This window comes from Nuphar pumila, chromosome 7 (assembly GCF_984573655.1).
Source record: "Nuphar pumila chromosome 7, dmNupPumi1.hap1.1, whole genome shotgun sequence".
Taxonomy (NCBI): domain Eukaryota; kingdom Viridiplantae; phylum Streptophyta; class Magnoliopsida; order Nymphaeales; family Nymphaeaceae; genus Nuphar; species Nuphar pumila.
In genome coordinates this window covers 96390709-96413221 of record NC_143255.1, presented here as the reverse complement: position 1 = coordinate 96413221, position 22513 = coordinate 96390709, and the positions used below count along the sequence as shown (strand labels likewise).

At 33.7% G+C, this 22513-nt stretch overlaps 1 protein-coding gene across 2 annotated transcripts in view; it reads left to right on the top strand.

Annotated features, from left to right (window-relative positions):
* Positions 1–15362, top strand: part of EMB2757 (Transducin/WD40 repeat-like superfamily protein) — a 65575-nt gene extending 50213 nt beyond the window's left edge. The window contains exons 13-14 of one of the 2 annotated variants that reach the window (XM_090014563.1): positions 13783–13846; positions 14917–15362. In XM_090014563.1, coding sequence (XP_089870689.1) covers positions 13783–13846; positions 14917–15024 — 172 coding nt within the window. In that variant the 3' untranslated portion in view covers positions 15025–15362. Of the gene's footprint in view, positions 1–13782; positions 13847–14906 lie in introns of both variants that reach the window. The other variant, XM_090014562.1, reaches the window with a different exon arrangement.
* The last annotated feature ends 7151 nt before the right edge of the window (positions 15363–22513 follow it).

Below are 22513 nucleotides of genomic sequence, written 5' to 3'. Positions count from 1 at the left end.
TCTTCAAACTTTTTGTTATCCCCACATAAAGTTTGAGGGGGAGTGTTAAAATATATATATATATATATATATATATATAAGTATATATATATATATTCATGTATATATATACATATATTCTTCTCTTTTCTTTATTGTACATCCAAAAACCCGATAGGGGTATTTTGGTAATTTTTCTGTACTATTTTATTTTTAGGCTTTTATTTTATTTTTTATTTCTTTTTATTTTTATTTTTTTCCTTTTATTTAAAGTTGTAAAAGGATCACATGGGGCCCCACCCATCTAGTCGTTGGGGCCCCAACGGTCATTAATATGACCGTTGGGGCTTCCAACGACTAGAAGGGAGCCCCATGTGGTCCCTCTCTCACTCTTCTTTTCCTCTATAAATTAGAGGGCTCTCTCTCTTGTAAGGCATGACTTTTTAAGCCCTCTCTCAATAAATATTTATATATTTTGCCTTTTTGAAGGATTCTTGAGTTGTCCCTTAGTGGACTATTTCGGTATTTCCCGTTGTGGGTTCTTGCTTGTCCATTATTGGACTGTGTGAATGCATCAAGCATTCTTATTATTCATTTCCGCATACTTTCTAACAATTGTTTGGTATCATTCAAATGAGAGGGTTCATAATAAGAGTGAAGAGTTATTAAACATGCTCTAAAATTTGGAGAGAAAGAGTTATATGATAAAAATATACTTGGAGCACTAGAGATACGAGTTGATTTTCTAGGTTGGGATTCTTCTAAAGATATGTTTTCAGAGAACTTGTCAAGGGAACATCGATGATTACCTTCACCCCGTCTAGTATACACGTGTATCATTTGATACATGTTCATTCAAATTCTCATGTTATCATCAAGTGGATGCTCGCTACTAGAGCTATTGTCAAAAGATTTAAATACCTCAATAGAGTTAGACTCATCATTTCTTGGTAATAAATCAAATAAAAATGAATAATCAATGTTTTATCTTGGTTCTTTGTTATCAAACCCATTTTCATTTTCAAGAAAATTAACATCTTTTGAAACATAAAGTTTGTTATTTATTAGATCAAAACATGAACTCCGCCTGTGTAGTTATACACTGCCGGTCCCAAGCCCGGATAAAGGAGGAGGGTTGCGGTAGGCCTGTGACAGCCAGCATAAAAACTTTGTCATATCCTATGAAAATGAACCAATATGAGAATTTCGTTGGGGCGTTCCCTACTGAGCGACGCGCTGTACTCTCTAGGCCCGGAGGCAGTGATAAATGTGCAAGGGTTGCTAGGTCGTCGCCCAGAAGCGACGCGTCACACCGGCGCCCGGGTGTGGTGTCAAATAGGCAAGGGTTCCCTCACTTTGTTGGACGGGTGGGGGTAAAGAAGTTAGTCCAAGACCATAAAATTAGGTTAGCCACTTGGAACATAGGGTCTTTAACTGGTAAGTTGGTAGAGTTAGTAGATGTTATGTGTAGGAGAAAGATTGATATTTTATGTCTTCAAGAGACCAAATGGGTAGGTGAGAAAGCTAAAGTGATAGAACCTTGGGGATATAAGATTTGGTATACAGGAATAAATAGGAATAGGAATGGAGTAGGGATTGTTATGAGTCGTCAGTTTATAGATAATGTAGTTGAGGTCCGTAGGAAGGGTGATAGAATTTTACTTATTAAATTAGTATTAGGTACGGATATTATTAATATTATTAGTGTTTATGCACCTCAAGTAGGTTTAGATGATTCCATTAAGCATCAATTTTGGGAAGATTTAGATGGAGTAGTACAAGAGACATCTTATGGAGAAAAGCTTTTCATCGGCGGTGACCTTAATGGACATGTAGGCATTAGTAGGGATGGATTTGAGAATATCCATGGAGGCTATGGTATAGGAGAAAGAAATGAAAGTGGAGAAAGGATTTTAGATTTTTGTTTGTCCTATGATATGATCTTAGCAAACACTTGGTTTAGGAAGAGGGAGTCTCACCTAGTAACATTTAAAAGTGGGGTTAATACGAGTCAGATAGATTTTTTCCTACTTAGAAAGAGAGATAGGGGTTGTTGCATCGATTGTAAGGTTATACCAGGAGAAAGTGTAGCTACACAACATAGAGTCTTAATTTTAGATCTTAGAATTAGACAATGCCGCAAAAGGGATAGACATAGGATAGATCCTAGAATTAAGTGGTGGGCACTGAAAGGAGCTAAACAAGGAATGTTTGTAGAGCAGGTAGTTAAGGAAGTTGATTGGTGTCTCGAGGAGGATTCAGAATCAATGTGGAATAAGATAGCGGGTGGTATGAGAAAAGTAGCTAAGGAGGTATTGGGTGAGTCTAAAGGCGGTGCACCACTAGGTAAGGATACATCATGGTGGAACGAGGATGTCAAATTAGCTATTAAGGTTAAAAGAGAGTGTTATAGAAATCTAAGTAAGAGTCGTGATAATGAGAATTTGGAGAAGTATATGATAGCAAAGAAGGAAGCTAAAAAAGTTGTTCGAAACGCGAGGGCTAAGGTATATAAGGAGGTTTATGATAAGTTGGATACCAAAGAAGGCGAGAAGGATATTTATAGGCTTGCAAAGATGAGAGATAGGAAATCGAAGGATTTGGGTATGGTTAGATGTATCAAAGATGAAACGCAAAGGGTTTTAGTCAAAGATGAGGAGATTAAGGAGAGATGGAAAGATTATTTTGATAAGCTATTTAATGATAGTCATGCTCAAGATCTTGGAGACTTCTCCATTCCTTTTCATGAGATAAATCGTGACTTCATGCGCAAGATTCAAAAGAAAGAAATTGCAGAGGCTTTGAAGAAAATGAAATCAAGAAGGGCAGTTGGCCCAGATGGTATACCTATCGAGGCTTGGAAATGCTTGGGAGAGAAAGGTTTAGAATGGTTGACAAATCTTTTTAACTTGATTTGGCGAACAAATAAGATGCCTAATGAGTGGAGGAAGAGTACTTTGGTGCCTTTATATAAGAATAAGGGTGATATACAAGATTGCACAAACTATCGTGGTATAAAACTCATGAGTCATACTATGAAACTTTGGGAGAGGGTGATTGAGTCTAGGTTGAGGAAGGTTGTCATGATATCGGAGAATCAATTTGGTTTTATGCCTGGAAGATCAACTATGGAAGCTATACATCTTCTTAGACAACTTATTGAAAGATATAGAGAGAGGAACAAAGATTTGCATATGGTTTTTATTGATTTAGAGAAGGCATACGATAGAGTACCTAGAGACGTTCTCTGGTGGACAATGATGAAGAAAGGTGTTTCTCTCAAGTACATTAGTATAATTAAAGATATGTATGAAGGAGTAGTAACCAATGTCCGCACTTGTGGAGGGGTGACAACCAATTTCCCGATAACGGTTGGGTTACATCAAGGATCTGCTTTAAGCCCTTTCCTATTTGCAATAGTGATGGATGAGCTTACGAGATCAATTCAAGAAAATGTACCGTGGTGTATGTTGTTTGCTGATGATATTGTTTTGATTGATGAGTCTAGAGCTGGGGTTAATGCTAAGTTAGAATTATGGAGACAGACATTGGAAGCTAGAGGTTTTAAGTTGAGTAAGAGTAAGACTGAATATATGGAATGTCGGTTTAGTAAGCAACGAAGTAGTGATGGGAGTGTAGTGAAGCTTGGTGAGCAAGATATACCGGTGAATGATTATTTCAAATATTTGGGATCCATCATTCAAAAGTATGGAGAAATTGATGGAGATGTAAATCATAGGATAAAGGTTGGGTGGATGAAATGGAAAAGTGCTACTGGAGTGCTGTGCGATCGTAGAATGCCATTGCGGTTGAAGGGAAAGTTTTATAGGACGACTATTAGACCCGCTTTACTATATGGTACGGAATGTTGGGCTGCCAAGAGACATCATATTCAAAAAATGAGTGTAGCTGAGATGCGGATGCTTAGATGGATGTGTGGAAATACAATAAAAGATAAGATTCAGAACGAAGAGATACGTAAGAAGGTAGGTGTTGCACCCATTGAAAATAAGATGCGAGAGAATCGTTTACGGTGGTTTGGACATATTCGGCGAAGGCCTAATGATGCTCCAGTTAGAAGGTTGGAGAAATGGGAAAATATATTAGTTAAAAGAGGTCGGGGTAGGCCTAGGAAGACTTGGATGGAGATGATAGGAAAGGATATGAATGCTTTGAACCTCACTGAGGACATGGCGTTGGATAGAAATGATTGGAGGAAAAGGATTCATGTGGAAGACCCAAAATGAATTTCTTTTTTGGTTCATATCGCTGACCCCAATTGTTTTGGGATGAAGGCGTAGTTGTTGTTGTTGTTGTTGTTGTTGTAAAACATCGATATCCTTTCTTATTTTCTTCATAGCCTAGGAAAACACACTCAATGGCTTTTGGAGATAGTTTATCATTTTTATGAGTAAGAACATAACGCCTACAACCCAAGATTCTTAGTCTTTTAAAATCGAGTCATTTTAAAAAGCTTTTCAAATGGAGAAACATTGTTTAATGAGGACCAGTGTTATCAAAAATGCGCCTTGAGGCGCGGCCCTTTGTTTCTCAAGGCGCAAGCTTGAGGTGATTTTTTTTTTACAACAGGACTTCTGAGACATAATAAAAAAGATTTTTGTAGGTTAATCTCATATATTTTCCAGTTATTTCAGTTATGGAATAAGTTTCTTAGTATATTACTATATTTTAACTTTTGTTGGTTAATCTCGTATATTTTTCAGTTATTTCAGTCATGTAATTAGTTTCTTAATATATTTCAACTTTTGTTGGTTAATCTCATATATTTTTCAGTTATGTAATCAGTTTTTTAGTTACTTTTATATGTTAATCTTATATTTTTTAGAATAATCTTATATATTTTAACTTTTGTAGGTTAATCTCATATATTTTTCAGTTATTTCAGTTATGTAATGAGTTTCTTAGTATATTTTAACTTTTGTTGGTTAATCTCATATATTTTCCAGTTATGTAATTAGTTTTTTAGTTACTTTTATATGTTAATCTCATATTTTTTAGAATAATCTCATATTTTAACTTTTGTTGGTTAATCTCATATATTTTTCACATATGTAAACGGTTTCTTAGTATATTTTTTCTTTTATTGGTTAATCTCATATATTTTCCAGTTATTTAATCATTTTTTTAGTTACTTTTATATGTTAATCTCATATTTTTTAGAATAATCTCATACATTTTAACTTTTGTAGGTTAATCTCATATATTTTCCAGTTATTTCAGTTATGTAATAAGTTTCTTAGTATATTTTAACTTTTTTGGTTAATCTCATATATTTTCCAATTATATAATCAGTTTTTAATTACTTTTATATGTTAATCTCATATTTTTTAGTACTTATTTGAGATTTTCTATTTCTTATTGGTTGTTATTTCATCAATAAAGCATTTCTTTATTTATTTGTATTTTTAGATATTTTTTTATACTTTTTTTTAAGTTTTCAAAAAAAAAATTGAGGCTTACGCCTCGCCTCGGTTTTTGGTAGAGCTCCTTGCTACACCTCAACACTTTTCACAACACTGATGAGGACAAAATAGTTCTATTAATTAAGTAAGTTGAGGTTAGAACGGCTTCGGCCCAAATTTTTTTGGGAATGTCCTTAGAAATTAAAAGAGTCCTAGTGGTTTCTACTATATGTCTATGCTTTCTTTCCGCTAACCCATTTTGTTGCAGAGTTCTACGACAAAACCTTTGATGACAAATTCTATTATGTTTTAAGTAATTTTGAAAATCATTAGACATGTATTCTCCTCTCGAATCCGATCTAAGAATAGAAATGTTGCTTAGGAATTGATTTTAATCATTATATGAAATTCTTTAAAAAAAGAGAACACATCAGATTTATGATTTAAAAAATATCTAGTAAAATCATCAACAAAAATAACATAATACGAGTAACCTCTTTTTGAAATCACGTAAAGAAACGACTTTGAATACATTAGGTTCAATAATAAACCAATACACATGCACATGAAGTGTGGATATACCCACTAAAGGGGAAAACACAAGCACATAATGTGCTAACACATAAACCCACAAAAGGGGCAAAAATGCCTATAAGGCATAAGTTAATATTATTGAAGAGAAGAAGGGTGAAACACCCATTACAATGGAGCAAAAGCTTCTCCTTGGAGTAAATGAATTACAAGGGGGAGACCCCTATTTATAACACAAGAGAGGAGCCATATAAGGGGCTCCCAAAGGAGTCGTTGGGAGCCCCCAACGACTCTTTGGGGAGCCTTCCTAGGTGGCGCAAACCACAAAAAAATGAAAAAAGAAAAAAGAAAAAAGAAAAAAGAAAAAGAAAAGTAAAATTACAATCACATTCCAAATGGAATATGCGTAAAAAAGGTGAAATGACTAAACTACTATTAGAAAGTGGCTTTGAATACATTAGGTTCAATAATGAACCCATACACATGCACATGAAGTGCGAATAAACCCATTAAAAGGAACAACACAAGCACATAATGTGCTAACACATAAACTCACACAAGGAGCAAAAATATGACATAAAGTCATAAGTTGAATATTATTGAAGAAGAGGAAGAAGAGGGTAAAAACCCCTTACAATGGAGCAAGAGCTCCTCCAAATCTTAAAGAATACAAAGGGGCAAGTCCCTATTTATAAGCATAAAAGGGACCACCTTGGGAGCTCCCAAGGGAGACGTTGGAGAGCCCCCAACGGTCACATTTGTGACCGTTGGGGGCTCCCAACGTCTCTATTGGGAGGCCCTCAATGTGGTACAAAATACGAAATTTAAGAAAATAAAAAAACAGAAAATTAAGGGAAAAATTACAATGCATATTCCAATTGGAATATGCGTAAAATGTCAAATTACAAGAATACCCTTGAGGGTATTTTAGGAAGATAAAATATATATTTATATATATATATATATAAATAGAGATACGTATACATATATATATATGTATACGTATCTTTATATATATATATATGTACATTTAAGGATTATATTTCAAAATATATGTGTACGAGTACACATATTTTAACACCCCCCCTCAACCTTTGCGGGAAAACGAAAAGATTGAAAAAAGGGGAAGACTCTAAGATACTTCGACAATGATACAATTGAAACTTGAAAATGCCTTCCTCCAATTGTCTTCTAAATGGAACACATTTCCCGAACCATCCAGGGTACTTCTTTTTGTCCTATCTCTAAGATCCTGTGGAATAACAACAAAGAACAAGTAAAAAATATCTTTGCACTTTACTGAAATGGAACATTCCTAACAAGGTGCAAAATTTATGCATAATAGAATAATTACTCTAGAAAAGAAAATTTAGAAAACCAAGGTTTCAAAATCATATATCATGTTAAATAGTGAGCGAAAACGAATTGCAAAAATGCATAATGCATTCATAAGGTCCAACATTGGACAAACACAACCCCATAATGGGGAATTACAAAATGGTCCACTAAGGGACACCACAATAAGCCTACGAAGAGGCATAAGCTACATATGCTTTATTGAAAGAGGGCCCAAAAGGCCATGATGAGCATATGCATATACTATCAAAATGAATTAACGCTTAAGAAATCATCAATGAACATGCTCCAAACATACTTTAGTCAAAATGAACACAAGAGTCCAAAAAGTTTTAAATGAACATGGATACTAATGTCCAAAGGCATGTCGAATAATTTCTTCAATAAGAGAGGCTTTATAAAGGTATATTTAACATGCATAGATCAACAATAAAGTTTTTCACATCTTGAGGAAGAAGATCTATGTCAAACAAATGTCATAAATATGAAGCATGATTTAACTAAATATGTTAAAGCATCCACCCAAGATTCAAAAAAGAATATCATTTGAGACAAAAGACTTATTTTGCATATCAAATACAAAAGTCGTCGAAGAACTGTAAACACTTAATATATAGATTAAATGCTAAAATATCAATTTTAAAAACATATCATAGATATGATTCACTTGTATAAAAAAACACAATAAATTTTGTAATTTTCAAAACTAGTTTATCCATTACAAGCAACTACCTCATTAGTCCTCCAAAACCCGTAAATCAAGTGTATAAGCTACTAGATCAAGAATATAAATATAATGCCATTAAAGGCTAAATGACACACACTAAGGTGTGTAAAAATACCTCTTGTCTATATATAATAATACTTGAAATGAGTGCATTAACGACAAGAACAAGAGAATACACGTCAACATGGACAAAAAACATCTCTTGTCTACGTAAAAATACACTCAAGATCAAGTATGTTCAGCTACTAGAATAAGAGTATTAAGCCAACCATGGGCTAAAAACACAATACATCTCTTGTCTACATAAAATGACACTTGAATTGAGTGAAAGAAGCCAATCATGAGTATATAACTCAGCGACTAGAACAATGACACAAATGCCAACATGGACTAAAGATCACACATCATGGTGTGAATCAACGTGCATTGTCTACATATGATAACACTCAAGACAAGTGTGTTTAGCTACTAGAACAAGAGAATACAAAGCCAACAAAGGGCTATCAACACACAAAGGTGTAATAAAATTCTTGTCTACATATGATGACACTTAGATAAGAGTTATAAAAGGAGAAGACTTTTGAGGTAATGAAACTTTGTAATGACAAACATATATATAAAACCTTGAATCAATAGAACACTATTCTTCAAAAAAAATACCCATAACAATAATATTTTGGAATAAATGTGTGAATATACACACACCAAGAACACTTGTGCACAAAAGCACAAAACACAAATGTGCAAATGCACTCATAAGATTCATAAACAATAAAAGGTTGAGCAACAATCCCAAAAACCTTGATATTAATATACCTTAAAACATTTTAAGGTTTCAAACATCATATATCCATCACATTTATATATAAATAAGAGCATCCATAAGATCAATGGCCAACATCAAACTAGTGACACACTCATATACCAAATCATTCTAGAGTCTCAAGGTGCCCATAACTCACCTCAACCACCATCTATAATATGACAAGTAGACAATCTAAAATGATATAACACAAGGTGCCCATAACTCACCTCAAATATCTCTAATATAACAATAGGGCCATAAAAGAATTTATGCATCATATAACTTGTGATGGATAAGATAAGTACCATAAAAAAAACTTTTTCAAAGAACATAATGACATAAAGAAATCATCTTGGGATAATCAAGAGAAGAAAATCAAGCTTTTAACAAAGAAATCACAAGAACCGTAATGATTCGCAAGGAGAGCTTTAACACAATACCCAAGAAAAGATATTAAAAAATACTTGAAAATTTATAGAATTGGGATTAAATCCCATACAACAAGTTTTAATATTCTTTGATTGAGATATGCGGAAACGTACAAAGTGCTATAAGCACTTACAATGTTTTATAATGATTCAACAAAAGAATCAATATCTAAATTCATTACACTTTCACCAAAAGAAATGTGCACAAAAGCTCCACAATGTAAAAATGTCTACGAAGAGACAATACGCATACAAGCATAAATACTTAAAAAAGAAGTGCACGAAGGCACTCTCACAACACTTGAACACAATACGCAAAAAGCGTATAAATAATAAACATGCAATAATGCATGTATTTCATAAAAAGGAAGCAAGTGCTTGAGACTCTCAAGCTTCAATTATGCAATTTTATGCTTGATAAATGCAATTTAAAAGAAGACCATATTATGGCCAATGTAGGCATACAATCAAGAGGTTTTGAAATCTTATGTGAAAAATACAAACCAACAAGTTTGTAAAGTTGCATAAATAAATTTAATGAAATCTTTTATACCAAAAAGATGTAATAGATACACTATGCATTCTATATAGTGTGAGAAATTCTTTGAAAAGATCTTTTACAACGGTTCGAACAACCTATTTATCACAAACAATTTTTCAAAAAACCTTTAAATAAACCAAAATCATTGAAACATCTTTAGGAGTTTTCATAAATAACTATCATTAACGAGAACTACTTAGGATTCATAACAAGGATTTAGATCTGAGAGATTCTTATACAAGAATTATATCAAGATTTTTCCAAAAAATGCACTAAAATCCATAAACAAGAGAGGAACTCAAAACAAATTAGACTTTATATGAGATTAAAGAGTTTTTAAACAAAGATCATTAATCTAGCAAGAAATCGTATTTAAAAAGTTAACTTACAGTTTAATCACGAAATTCTTATGAAAAATCATAAATCTCACATAATTGAAAAACAATTTTGCAAAACATAAATTACTATTATATGTGATGAGAAATCGATAACTATATAACCAAGAATTATATATTTGAGCAATAAACAAATTTACCAAATTTAAAAGTAGATATTTTAAAATATACGAACACGCGAAATGTGAAAGGAAATGATTCAACTATCAAAAACACTAAATGTGCAAGAAAAATAGTTTCATAATGCATAATATGTTAAGAAAAGAGATACATACCGAAAACTTCTAAAAAAAGAAAGGAACAACGAATACTTCACCATTTCTTGAGCACCACGCTTTCCGTTGCGCCAAGAGACAACCCTATCGTAACCGGGCTCTGATACCTTGTTAGAAAGTGGCTTTGAATACATTAGATTCAATAATGAACCCATACACATGCACATGAAGTGCGAATAAACCCATTAAGGGGAACAACACAAGCACATAATGTGCTAACACATAAACCCACACAAGGGGTAAAAATATGACATAAAGTCATAAGTTGAATATTATTGAAGAAGAGGAAGAAGAGGGTAAAAACCCCTTACAATGGAGCAAGAGCTACTCCAAATCTTAAAGAATACAAAGGGGCAAGCCCCTATTTATAAGCATAAAAGGGACCACCTTGGGGGCTCCCAAGGGAGACGTTGGAGAGCCCCCAACGGTCACATTTGTGACCGTTGGGGGCTCCCAACGTCTCTATTGGGAGGCCCCCAATGTGGTACAAAATACGGAATTTAAGAAAATAAAAAATGGAAAATTAAGGGAAAAATTACAATGCATATTCCAATTGGAATATGCGTAAAATGTCAAATTACAAGAATACCCTTGAGGGTATTTTAGGAAGATAAAATATATATATATTTATATATATGTATAAATAGAGATACATATACATATATATATGTATACGTATCTTTATATATGTATATATAAATATATATATGTACATTTAAGGATTATATTTCAAAATATGTGTACGAGTACACATATTTTAATAACTACCCCTATGCCTAATAATAGAGAAATATATATTTTATATATATAATTAGGAAGATACATATGCATATATACCATATATGTATATGTATCATCCTTTATGTATATAAAATATATATAAGATTACAAAGATTGAATAATACATTTTAACACCTCATACATCAGAATGCACTAATTCAAAAGGCCGTGTAGAAACAAAAGTTCTTTGGGGAAAGGGAATTGTTTTCATTTTTCCAAAAATGCAATATTTACAAGATGTCTTTTTCATTACATGTATTTTTCGAAAAGAAAAAAAAATGACATCTTTGAAAAACTAGGGTGACCAAGTCTCTTATGTTGAATATCAATACTTTTGACATGTACAAAATTACAAAATAACTTGGGTGGAAGAGACAAAAAATTCATAAAATAAAGATCGCCTTTCCTATGGCCTTGCCCAATCAACTTCCTTGACTGGAGATCCTGCACAGTGCAATCTTTAGGTGAGAAAGAAACTTTGCAACCATGATCGGAAATTTGACAAACTAAAAAAATATTTAAATTTAATTTTAGAACCACCTTTATTTTTTGAACCAAAAATTTTTGAGAATGTTTTAAATCAAGTGTTCTAATAATTTCTACTTTTAAAGAAGTTTCATCAGCCGTTGAAATATAAGATGAAGTAAGATTAAAATAAACTTTGGAAAGAACATTCTTGTGGGGTGTCATGTGAAAGGAAGCACCCGAATCAAGAATCCACATACCTGGAGGAGATGAGGGCGATGCAATGGCGGCACCCAGAGTAGAGGATGATTTTAGAAGTTGTTGAAGTGCCTCCGATATTCGATTAAGCATGTTTTTAATATCTCCTTCATTTTTGCTTGCTTCTTCCTTCTTAGGTGTGATTTCACCAAGAGAAGCAATCTTACCTTTAAGCTTAGAATATACCGGTTTAATGTGTTCCGGTTCATTACAATGATGGAAAGTGACACCCTTCATATATCCACTATTATAGTTGGACCCATTACCATAGTTATTTAGTTTTACAAAGTGTGGTGGCTTATAGGTTTTTACATTGGAACTTGGCATAGTAATGGTCAAAACATCATTATTCTTATGGGTCATGCTAAGACGAGTTTCTTCTTTGCATACCTTGGCAAAAGCATCTTCAATAGGCATAGCTTTGGTCCTATGAAGGAGAGAAGCCCTCACATGTTCAAATTCCGGTCTTAGACCATGAAGGAATTGAAAAAAGTGCTCCTCAATTTGCTCTCTTCTCATTTCAATATGTTCGGGAGCCACCCATTTAAGCTCAAGAAGAGCTAATTCATCCCAAAGAAAAGACAAAATGCTAAAGTAATCACGGACACACATGTCTCCTTGCATAGTTGATCTAATTTTATCTTGACAAAAATATTGTCTAGCAAGATCTTTTTGGGTATACATACCCTTAAGAAAGAACCTAGCTTCATTGACTATTCTAAATTTAGTAGTGTTGACACATATTTTAATGTCAACATTGTTTATAAACTATGCCAAAAAATAAACTATGCCAAAATTTTGGCATGGTTACTTTTCCAATCCTCTACTTTTATTTGATGATCATTGATGGCTTTAAGATGATCATCCTCAACGAGAGCTTTTTCAACACCTCTTTCAACTTTGGTGAGCTTCAACGATGGTTCTCAAGAGAGGTTTTCATCACAAAACTCCACAGTTTCTTTCTTCTAAGATGATTTTCCATAGTCGATGTCCACGTCAAGTAGTTTGATCCATTAAGTTTGAAGATGCTCCATGACGAAAAGAAAAAGATTGAGACAAAGAAAGTGATAGCACCTTTGTCACGATCTTTAAACACTACAAGAAATGCTTCCAAGATGAAGAAAACCCAAATGGCTTTGATACCATGTAATGAAGTAAGCGGAATTACAAATAACAAGGTGTAGAACACTTACAAGTCCAATAATGAACAAATACAAAGAAAATAAATAAGCACTTTAAGTGCACACACAAATCCACAAAGAGATAATGCCAAAAGGTAAACAAAAGAAAACATTATTGAAAATGTGAGAGAAGGAATGAGTTAGACGTAGGGGATGCACCCCTATTTATATACACAACGAGAGGGAGCCATTGGTAGCTCCCCCTTTTCATAGAGACGTTGGGGAGCTTCCATAGACTCTATGGAAAGGTGGGGGCCCCAATCTGCAAAAAGTAAAAAAACTAAAAAGAAAATAAAAAGTAAAAAATAAGAAAAGTGAAAATAATTGTATTTAAGAAACAACTATTTAATACATGTAAAAAGACAAAAATGCCCTATCGGGCAATACATAACAAAACATATATATATATATATATATATATATATATATATATATATATATATATATATATATATATAACAGTGACTTGGTGGATTTTCAAGAAGTAAATTTGTAATTTGGCTCCATGGTGCATCGCCAGAGACACAAAACATCTCTCTCTATGTATATATATTAATTTGTGGTTAATTTTAACTTCTTGCTTGATATGATAAATACAAAAATTAATTCTGGAAGTTTCAATTCTCTTTCATTGACAGAGTTCGGATATACAACTACCGAAATGGGAACCCTCTAGCGATATTGAAGTATCATTGTGCTACGGTATGTAGTTGAAAGCATTTTCTGTATTTTCTCCTTTGTTGGTTTTGCTTGCAGTTAACCTGATGCATTTGCATTTCCTCCTGCTGTGCTGGATTTTGCAAAAGGATATGAAATGTTTTGAGTAATATCTTTGAAGTTTGAATTTTATAACTGCTCTCTTGGGTGCCATCCAGATATGCGCTGATTCAATTTTCTGGTAATTGAATTTCAGCACTGTAAGAAAGATCATGCTTATGAAATACTACCAGCATTATTTCAGTGATCATCCCAAGAGACATCTTAACATATTTGTTAATGAATTTGAACCCGTTAGAATGTAAAATGTTCATCTTAGTTAGTTTTTAACCCATTAATATAATCTCTTTTGTACCTAATACTAAACAGCAAATATTGATGCAAATACTACATAAGAACCACTGTCATTTCTCTGACTGGAAAAATCCATGTAAATTGTATACCTCTCTCCCTCACGCACACATGCACACACACACACACACACACACACACACAAGCATACTTAATTTCACAACCACACATGCAGCCTATCTATCTCATTTTCTCATACTGGCTGTCTGACATGCTAATGCACCATCAAGGACCCTGCACAAATGTTGTCATCCAGGCAAGAAGGCGCACTCATCAACACATACCCAAAAGTGGCTGCCATCTAGTTATAGACATAGAGGCAATGCCATGATATTAAAAAAAGTGTGATAAATTTTGGCACTCATTTAAAACAACTGATATATTACAATATTATATTGTAGTTGTACACACGCAGTCACACACAGCCCAAATGCAACCTTGCAGAATTTTTTCCAAAACAGCTGTCTTGTAAGGTACCTATGTCCTATCATGTATCAACACCCATAACTACATGACATAGCTGATAATTTAAAGTGCCATGCATATACCTTGCTTAAAAGTCCAAAACCCTTAAAAGTCTTAAACCATGATAGGCTTCTGAAGATTTTGTTCTCTTCAATTTTCCATACCATTTACATGGAATTTTGCTTACCTTTACAAGCAATTTACTTTCTGCTTGACTTAATTTGTCCAGTGCAATGCAGTATCGTTCTCAGATGACTGTAGGTTGCTGGCTTCGTCCTCAGAAGATGCTACTATCGCACTTTGGGAAATATACCCTCCTCAAAAGTAGATGCATGGGGATTGGATGATATCTAAACCAGTGTACAAAACTGACATTTGGTGGCCTCACGCCAGACTGGGTTTCTCCTAGATCATGATATGATCCCAACATAAACCACTGATGATGTTGGTTAAGTGGTGGTCATTCATCAAGAGTAACATTTTGAAGTAATTCAAGCCATGGAACAGAATGTGCAATTGGCTCGGGGTTCTAACAGCATTGCCTGTTGCTGAAGTTCGAAATCATGGAACTAATGAAGAGCTTGGTCATTCTAGGCATCGTTTGATGCAACTCTGGATCTACTTGTGCAATCTTGTATACATCAGACACTGGTTATTCAACATCTCGTTTGGTATTATTGTCCAACTTGTTAAACAGTTGCATGCTTCAAAGAAACAACACGAAAATGACTGTAGTTGCATGAGGTGCTTCAATCAAGCTTAGAGTCTGTAATCTTCTAGCTTCGTCTTTTACTATTTGTTGTTAAGAGTGGTAGTGGTATGGTAATCTTTGGATGGTTTTGGGGCATTGTCCTTCGCATAATGTATAATTTCATACTTCAGTTCATCAGGGATCTTTTTCTAAGAATGCGTAGGTAACAAGCCAGCATGAAGGATCATGCTGGACCGTCCTCAGCTATGCGGGTCAATCAACCTCTTCGTTGATATGGATGACGTATAGAGGACTATCGACCGAGATGAGAACGGGCGATTCGAATCCTAAAAAAAATAAAAATGTATAGATTCATTTTCTTGTGTAAATTTCCACTGAATGATCCTAAGCATGTTTTATACTTCAAAATAAGTGTGTGTGTGTGTGTGTGTGTGATGTACGTTTTATCTTTGCAAAAAAAAAATGATGCACTTTTCAATTGGTGAAAAAAAATTTATTTGTTTCAATTGCATGCACTCGGCACCATTTTAAAATTTTATAGTTATTTAAACCACAGTTTCGGGCATTTTCACATCTCTGGTCAGATCTGATGATCTTGGCCAGTCTGATCTGGTTTAATGAGGTTTGACCCGGTCTGACCCTATGTGAAAGCTAGACCTGGTTTGGTTTGACCAACAGGACCTGGTTCGGACTGACTGGCAGGGCCTGATCAGTTGAACCAACCATACCCAATGACGCAGCAGGGTGCGCTGCACCTATGCCTGGCGCCACTAAGGTGCACAGAAAAAAAAAAAAGATAACATAAATATATAAGACTCAATAAAATAAAGATGATCGGCTGACTGGCTGAGGCCTCCAGCGTCCAGCCGGCTGCCCATTTCACATGCAAGACAACGTCTGCTGCTTATATATATATATATATATATATATATATATATATATATATATATATATATATATATATATATATATATATATATATATATATATATATATATATATTAAAAAAAGACAATAGTTGCACGTAGTTAGGCTGGGTCTATCGACCCTAGCAGACTGCCAACAGGAAGCTGCTGCACTGCTGGAGACAGCAGCGTCAGGCTGCTGTGTTGAGCAGTGGCAGCAGGTGCTGCACCCTCAGTAGCGCAGCAGGTTGGGTCTGCTAGCCCTGATACAAAGAAAAAAAAATGACATGTAAGTAATGGATAAACACAAATGCTCATTTCATGTAGGTGAGGATTTTAAGTTGGATCCTCAAGATTTGATCGTAATCATTTACACGTTTGTTTGTTCTTTTCTTTGAAACTCAGAAAAAAATGTGGTAACTTTGGTTATCTCATGCTTTTTAGCCATCATGTTATGAGAAAATGTGTACATGAGTATATTTTCGCATGAGTTGCAATTTCTTTATCGTTTATGCATGAAAAGACTGATGTATCTTTTCTAAACTTTGCAAAATACATGGGATGTTAATAGTGTGATATGTTTCACATATGAATGTCATGACCATGGTTCCAAATATGGACTACATATTGTTAAATGTATGTATTGATAATTTGTATGGTTATAAAAATGTGCATGGTTCATAATTGTGCGAAAGCTTGAAAGTTGAGTATAAGGTTCCGTAGAACCTTTGGGGTGCTACACGAGCACTCACAATAATTTGTGTGTATATTGCTCGAAATTGGGTAGATGGTTAAAACAAGACTAATGGGGTACGAAGTGTATGCCCAAATTATTCAATTAAATAACTACATACATACAAACCAAAGCAAATGCCTGACCAATTTAAACATATTGAGGCATTCTTTCAACACTCACTGGTAAATACACCACGTGCAAGCTTGATGGGTGATCCGAATGTACCAAAACCAAATGTAATATTTTTTACTACACCATTGGTGTGGTCTCCATTCTCACATTATATGTTATTATATTGGTACCCTAATGTGGTACTTGGGTTCTCGAAACCCTAATTTGCCTAAGAAAAGCTCATACAATTATCCAAAATGAATTACATTAAAAAGAAAAAACATGGATATCCATTCAACGTCGGGCTACCTTAGAGAGGGTAGATGGTATAAACTTTATTGGGTTGTTGTTGAAACATACAACGTTTGTTATTATGCTACGAGCGACAATGGCTCGATAGTCTTCTGCCCACAGAGTTAGGGGACCCGAATTACTCAAATTTTGCCCTAAACGAGTAGGTCATGTAACTTCTCTAGAAGTCGGATGCATCATGTTTATCTTGACCTTTAGAAGTTTTCTCTTGGTCATTATATCGCTCATTTAGGAATCTGATTCAGATAGTTATTCAGGGTATTAAAACACCTATGCATAATAAACCTTCAGATGGTCTTATTTGTCTCGATGTATTTAAATTGTGCGTACCCTTAGGGGGTTAATCAAGTGAAACATAAGTTTTAATTGTATAACTCTATATTTCTATAATTAGTTGTTTATGCATGTATGTAATTATGTTGATGCACTACTATTGGTTTATATATCCTTTGAGGCATGTTTTATATTCAATTTTCAAGTATTGGTGACTACTCAGTCAATACTTTTATTATATTGCTTAAATGCATTCTTTACTATTACTTCTGACATGTTTCGAGATTAATTGTATTTGTCTTGAATGAATGAGATGCTAAATTCCAATATGCTCTTGTATGCCTGCACTTTACTTGCGTACCTTGAAAAGAGATTCTCTACTAAGACTTGGGAAGTCTAACCCCCAATATCAACAAGTTTATAGATCAGGATGAATGATCAATGAAAGCTGTTACGGGAGGCTTGGCTGGAGTTGCGAAGATCATATCTTTTCTTGCTGATTTAGGATTTTGTTTTGATGGTTCCAAACATTTTTAATTAGTTTTCTTTTAATGGATGTAATAACTCTTTAAATTTCAGTTGAATAGTATTTATATCAGTGCTTTTGTCAAATGCAAATTTATCTGCAATAGCCCAAGATTTTCCAACTTCACTTTCAACTGCTGTGTGTTAAAAAAAATTGAATACATTTTGGGGTGTTACAACTATTGTTTAAAGAGGCATTTTTATTGGTCTCTAGTCGTCGATCGTAGGGGGCTGGACTACCATGTAGCCTAGGTGGTATGTCTGGAATCTCTGCAGAGTAAAAATTGATTTTATGTAGATCATTAGGAGATTCTTTCGATCACAGACCACTCTAGCAGAAAACTCCAAGAGAGTTGGCAGATTATTCTAATCAATGAAGCTAATAGATTACATGGCATAACATACACCCTATTGGATTGGTTGAATCAGAGTTAGGAACCCTAAGTGTGTACCTTTCAAAGTAAAAAAAGAGAAACAAAATATTAAGTACTGAATCACTGGTATTACTACAGCCAATGCATGATTGTAGAGTTTATTATGAATTGTTTATTTACTTTTAAAATTATGCATATTAGGATAATTGTCATGAATATTGACTGTAAACATGATTGGTTGCGAATATGTGAATTGAACTTAGATTGATATGTAGTGTTGCATGTTTTAGTTGTTTATCTGAAGATATATCAATGCTTATCTCTTGTGTTCGGGTTATATTCATACTTATGTATATTGTTTTATCCTAATGGGGTTCTGGATTAATGCCTCTTACTTTAACAATTTTCAGTGAGTGCATGAGTTAGTGTGATGGCGGGTTGCTTGATGGCGTCAGACAGATCATCATCATTATCTTTCTTGGAGAATTAAGCTTTATTTTGGATATTTTTATATTAAGTTCAATTTTGTTGAGACATATAAACTCTGAATTTATTTGAGTACTGGTTTGAATTAATTTCTTTAATTAAGTTATTTAAATCCAGTTGTGTGTGTGTTGATATGTTATTGTAACCTACCTAAAGTTTAAATTGGTTTTAAATCTACTATTTCGCTGTGTTTGCAAAACGATAAGTCAAAAAAAAATTTCTTGCAAATTTTTGATAAAATTTTGAGGCATTACATATTTTGATTTAAAGTTATTTTAAATGGATGTGAAAATGACCTTTCTAAATGAAGATCTGAAAGAGTAAGTACATATGCAACAACCTCCTAGTTTTAGTGTAGATGATTTAAACAATTTAGTTTGCAAATTAAAAAAATTAATCTCTGAACTTAAACAAGTCTCTCGCCAGTGGTATAAAAAGTTCAATCAAGTGATTTTGACTTTTAGATTCACTGAAAACATTGTTGATCAATGCATATACTTTAAGGCTAGTGGGAGTAAATTCATAATTTTAATTTTGTATGTTGATTATATTCTTTTTGCATCTATTGATTTGAGTCTACTACATGAGATAAAAGAATTTCTTTCCTCTCATTTTGATATGAAGAACATGTGTGAGGTCACTTATGTCTTTGAAATTGAGATCCGTCGTGATAGAACTAAGAGTGTACTCGATTCTCTCAAAAATCTTATATCCTTAAAATTCTTAAAAGATATGGGATAGGTAATTGTTCTCTAGGTTCGACACTCATACTAAAAAGGGATAAATTGAACTTAAAAAACTGACCTCAGGATGATAATGAAAAGGTTCAGATGACAAGCATCATATATGCTTTAACAGTTGGAACTTTACAATATGCGTAGACCTACACACGACCTGACGTCACATTTATTGTTGGGATGCTTGGTAGATATCAGTCTAATCCATACATTGCACATAGGAAGGTTGCGAAGAAGGTCATGTGCTATTTACAAGAAATAAAAGACTATATGTTGACCTACAAAAAGATAGTCTACCTAGAGGTCGTTCGGATGCAGATTTAGGAGGATGTTTCGATAGTAGAAAGTCTACTATGAAATACATTTTCTTATTAGCAGGTGATGTTGTCTTATAGAGAAGCGAAAAGTATCCTACAACTGCAGCTCACACTATAAAGGCATAACTTATTGCTCTATACGAGACTTCATCTTAGGTCATATAGATTAAAAACTTCATTTTGGGTCTTGGTATTGTAGGCTCTATTGAGAAACCACTGAAGATCTTTTGTGATAATGAAGTTATTGTGTCTTTCTCTAATAACAATAAGAGCTCCACTTCATGTAGACACATAAAGTTAAAGTACTTTGTTGTTAAATAAAGAACCGAGAATCATCTATTGTGTATTAATAAAATCGGCACAAAACAAATCACTGCGGATCCTCTTACTAAAATGATTGTATTCTCAACATGTAATGAGGATGAGTTTATTTGATCTCTTTTAATGTATGATAATACATTATAGTTTGATGTGATTATATTTTTAAAACTAAATTAATTCTCTATGTTTTGTGCATTGTTGAATTCTGTGTTAAAGTGTCTCATTTTTTAAGAGAGAATAGTACAATAATAATATTAAAAGAACAAAAAAAGGATGAGTTAGAGACTAACCTATTCATAAAGGTACTCTTAATATACTAAAACACTTAAAATGAATGGTATTGTAATATATAAAAATATGACATCTCATATTGAGATGTTCATCTCCATGACTTGTATGATTCATTCTTGTGATTCAGTATAACATGTACACTCACATGAAACTTGAATCGAGATAACGATAAAGAAGAATTTTTTCATGTCAATGAGTCAAGTGAAAAAATATTGGACTTTGGATCAAATCTAACTTGATGTGACTCGTATTGACAATTTGACACAGGCACATCAAAGGAAGGCGTAAGGTTTTTGTAGGTTTTAGTTACAATTACAAGACAATTATGAAAATGTAAAGAGATCACATAATTGTCCATGCATGAGAACCTCCCACTATATAAATCGCCATGAAAGTATGATGAGTTCTACGTGATATTGGTTTCTCTCAATCTCTGGGGTTCAAGGGTCCTACTCACCTTTTGACCTGACAGTTTGGGCTCATCGAAGGCATCGATTGGTTGAGAAGAACGCCGACAACCTACCTCCACCAAAGCATTGTTCGGATTGACAATGGCCACTCCCGATAAGTGGCATTTTCTCGATCTTTTATTTTAACAATCTCAACATCATGGTGGCTGATCATGCATACATTTTACACGTTTATTCAGCTTATTCTATGCATAATCCAGTGAAAAATCGATTTAAAAACCCAATTTTATCGTTAGTTTCAAGAAATCGCATTGAATTAAAAATTATCAGAAAATCATATTTTTCAAAGCTTTCCCTGCATTTTTAGTTTTTAGCTTTAGACTTTATTAGTTGTAGCCTAGTTAGTTTAGGTTGAATTGAATAATTACAATTTATCTAGTTTTGAATTTTGTTGAAACACGTTTTTCATAAAAAAAAGCCGTTTTGGAAATTATCAAAAGTTTTTGGACTTTTTTGTGAAAACAGGGTTTTAACCTAATTAGCTTAGCTTAAATAGGATGTTTCTAGCATAGGGGGGCATCTTTCCCCTCTTGAAAAACATGCCCCCTCCCTTGCCTCTTGCCTCCATCTTTCCTTCTCCCTTTCTTCTTTTTTGATCTTGGCCGATTTCTTCTCTTGATCTATTTCTCCTTCTTCTTCCTCTTCTTAATCTTCATTTCATCAATCTTCTAAACCTGTTCTTCATTGGTCTTTCTTGCCTACATCGTCGGGGAGGAGTTTGGTTTTCAATCGGGAATCACCACACCCACATTATTGGAGCAAACCGTACGGTTTGCTCTTCTCTACCCTCTTTTCTTCTCTTCCCTTCATCATAGTTAGATTGCATTGCATTTCATCACTTTATTTTATAATTTTTTTCATGATTGCATCTGCATCTAGATCTGCATATTACATTAGTTTTATTATCTAAAAATAAAAAAAAGTACCGCGTTTTCTAGATTAGCCAAATTATTTTTACCGTCTTTCTTTCTTCGGGTGAATCATCGGGTTAAGGTAAGTTTGGATTTCGTTCTTGATGTTTGATCAGTCTTAGATTAGATCTATTTTAGAATAGGTTGCATGAGGTTTTGATAATCGTTATTTTGTTTTTGTTCGCGTAGTTAAATTTTGTTTAGCCGGTTAGCAAGTGGAATAATGTCTTCTCATTTTTTAGAATAACCTAGATTTCATTTGGTGTAGTTTTGTTATCAGTCAAGTAATTAATTTATTTTGTTCAGAAATCTTTCTGTCATTAGATTAAACGATAGGTGTAGTATTCCCAGGCTT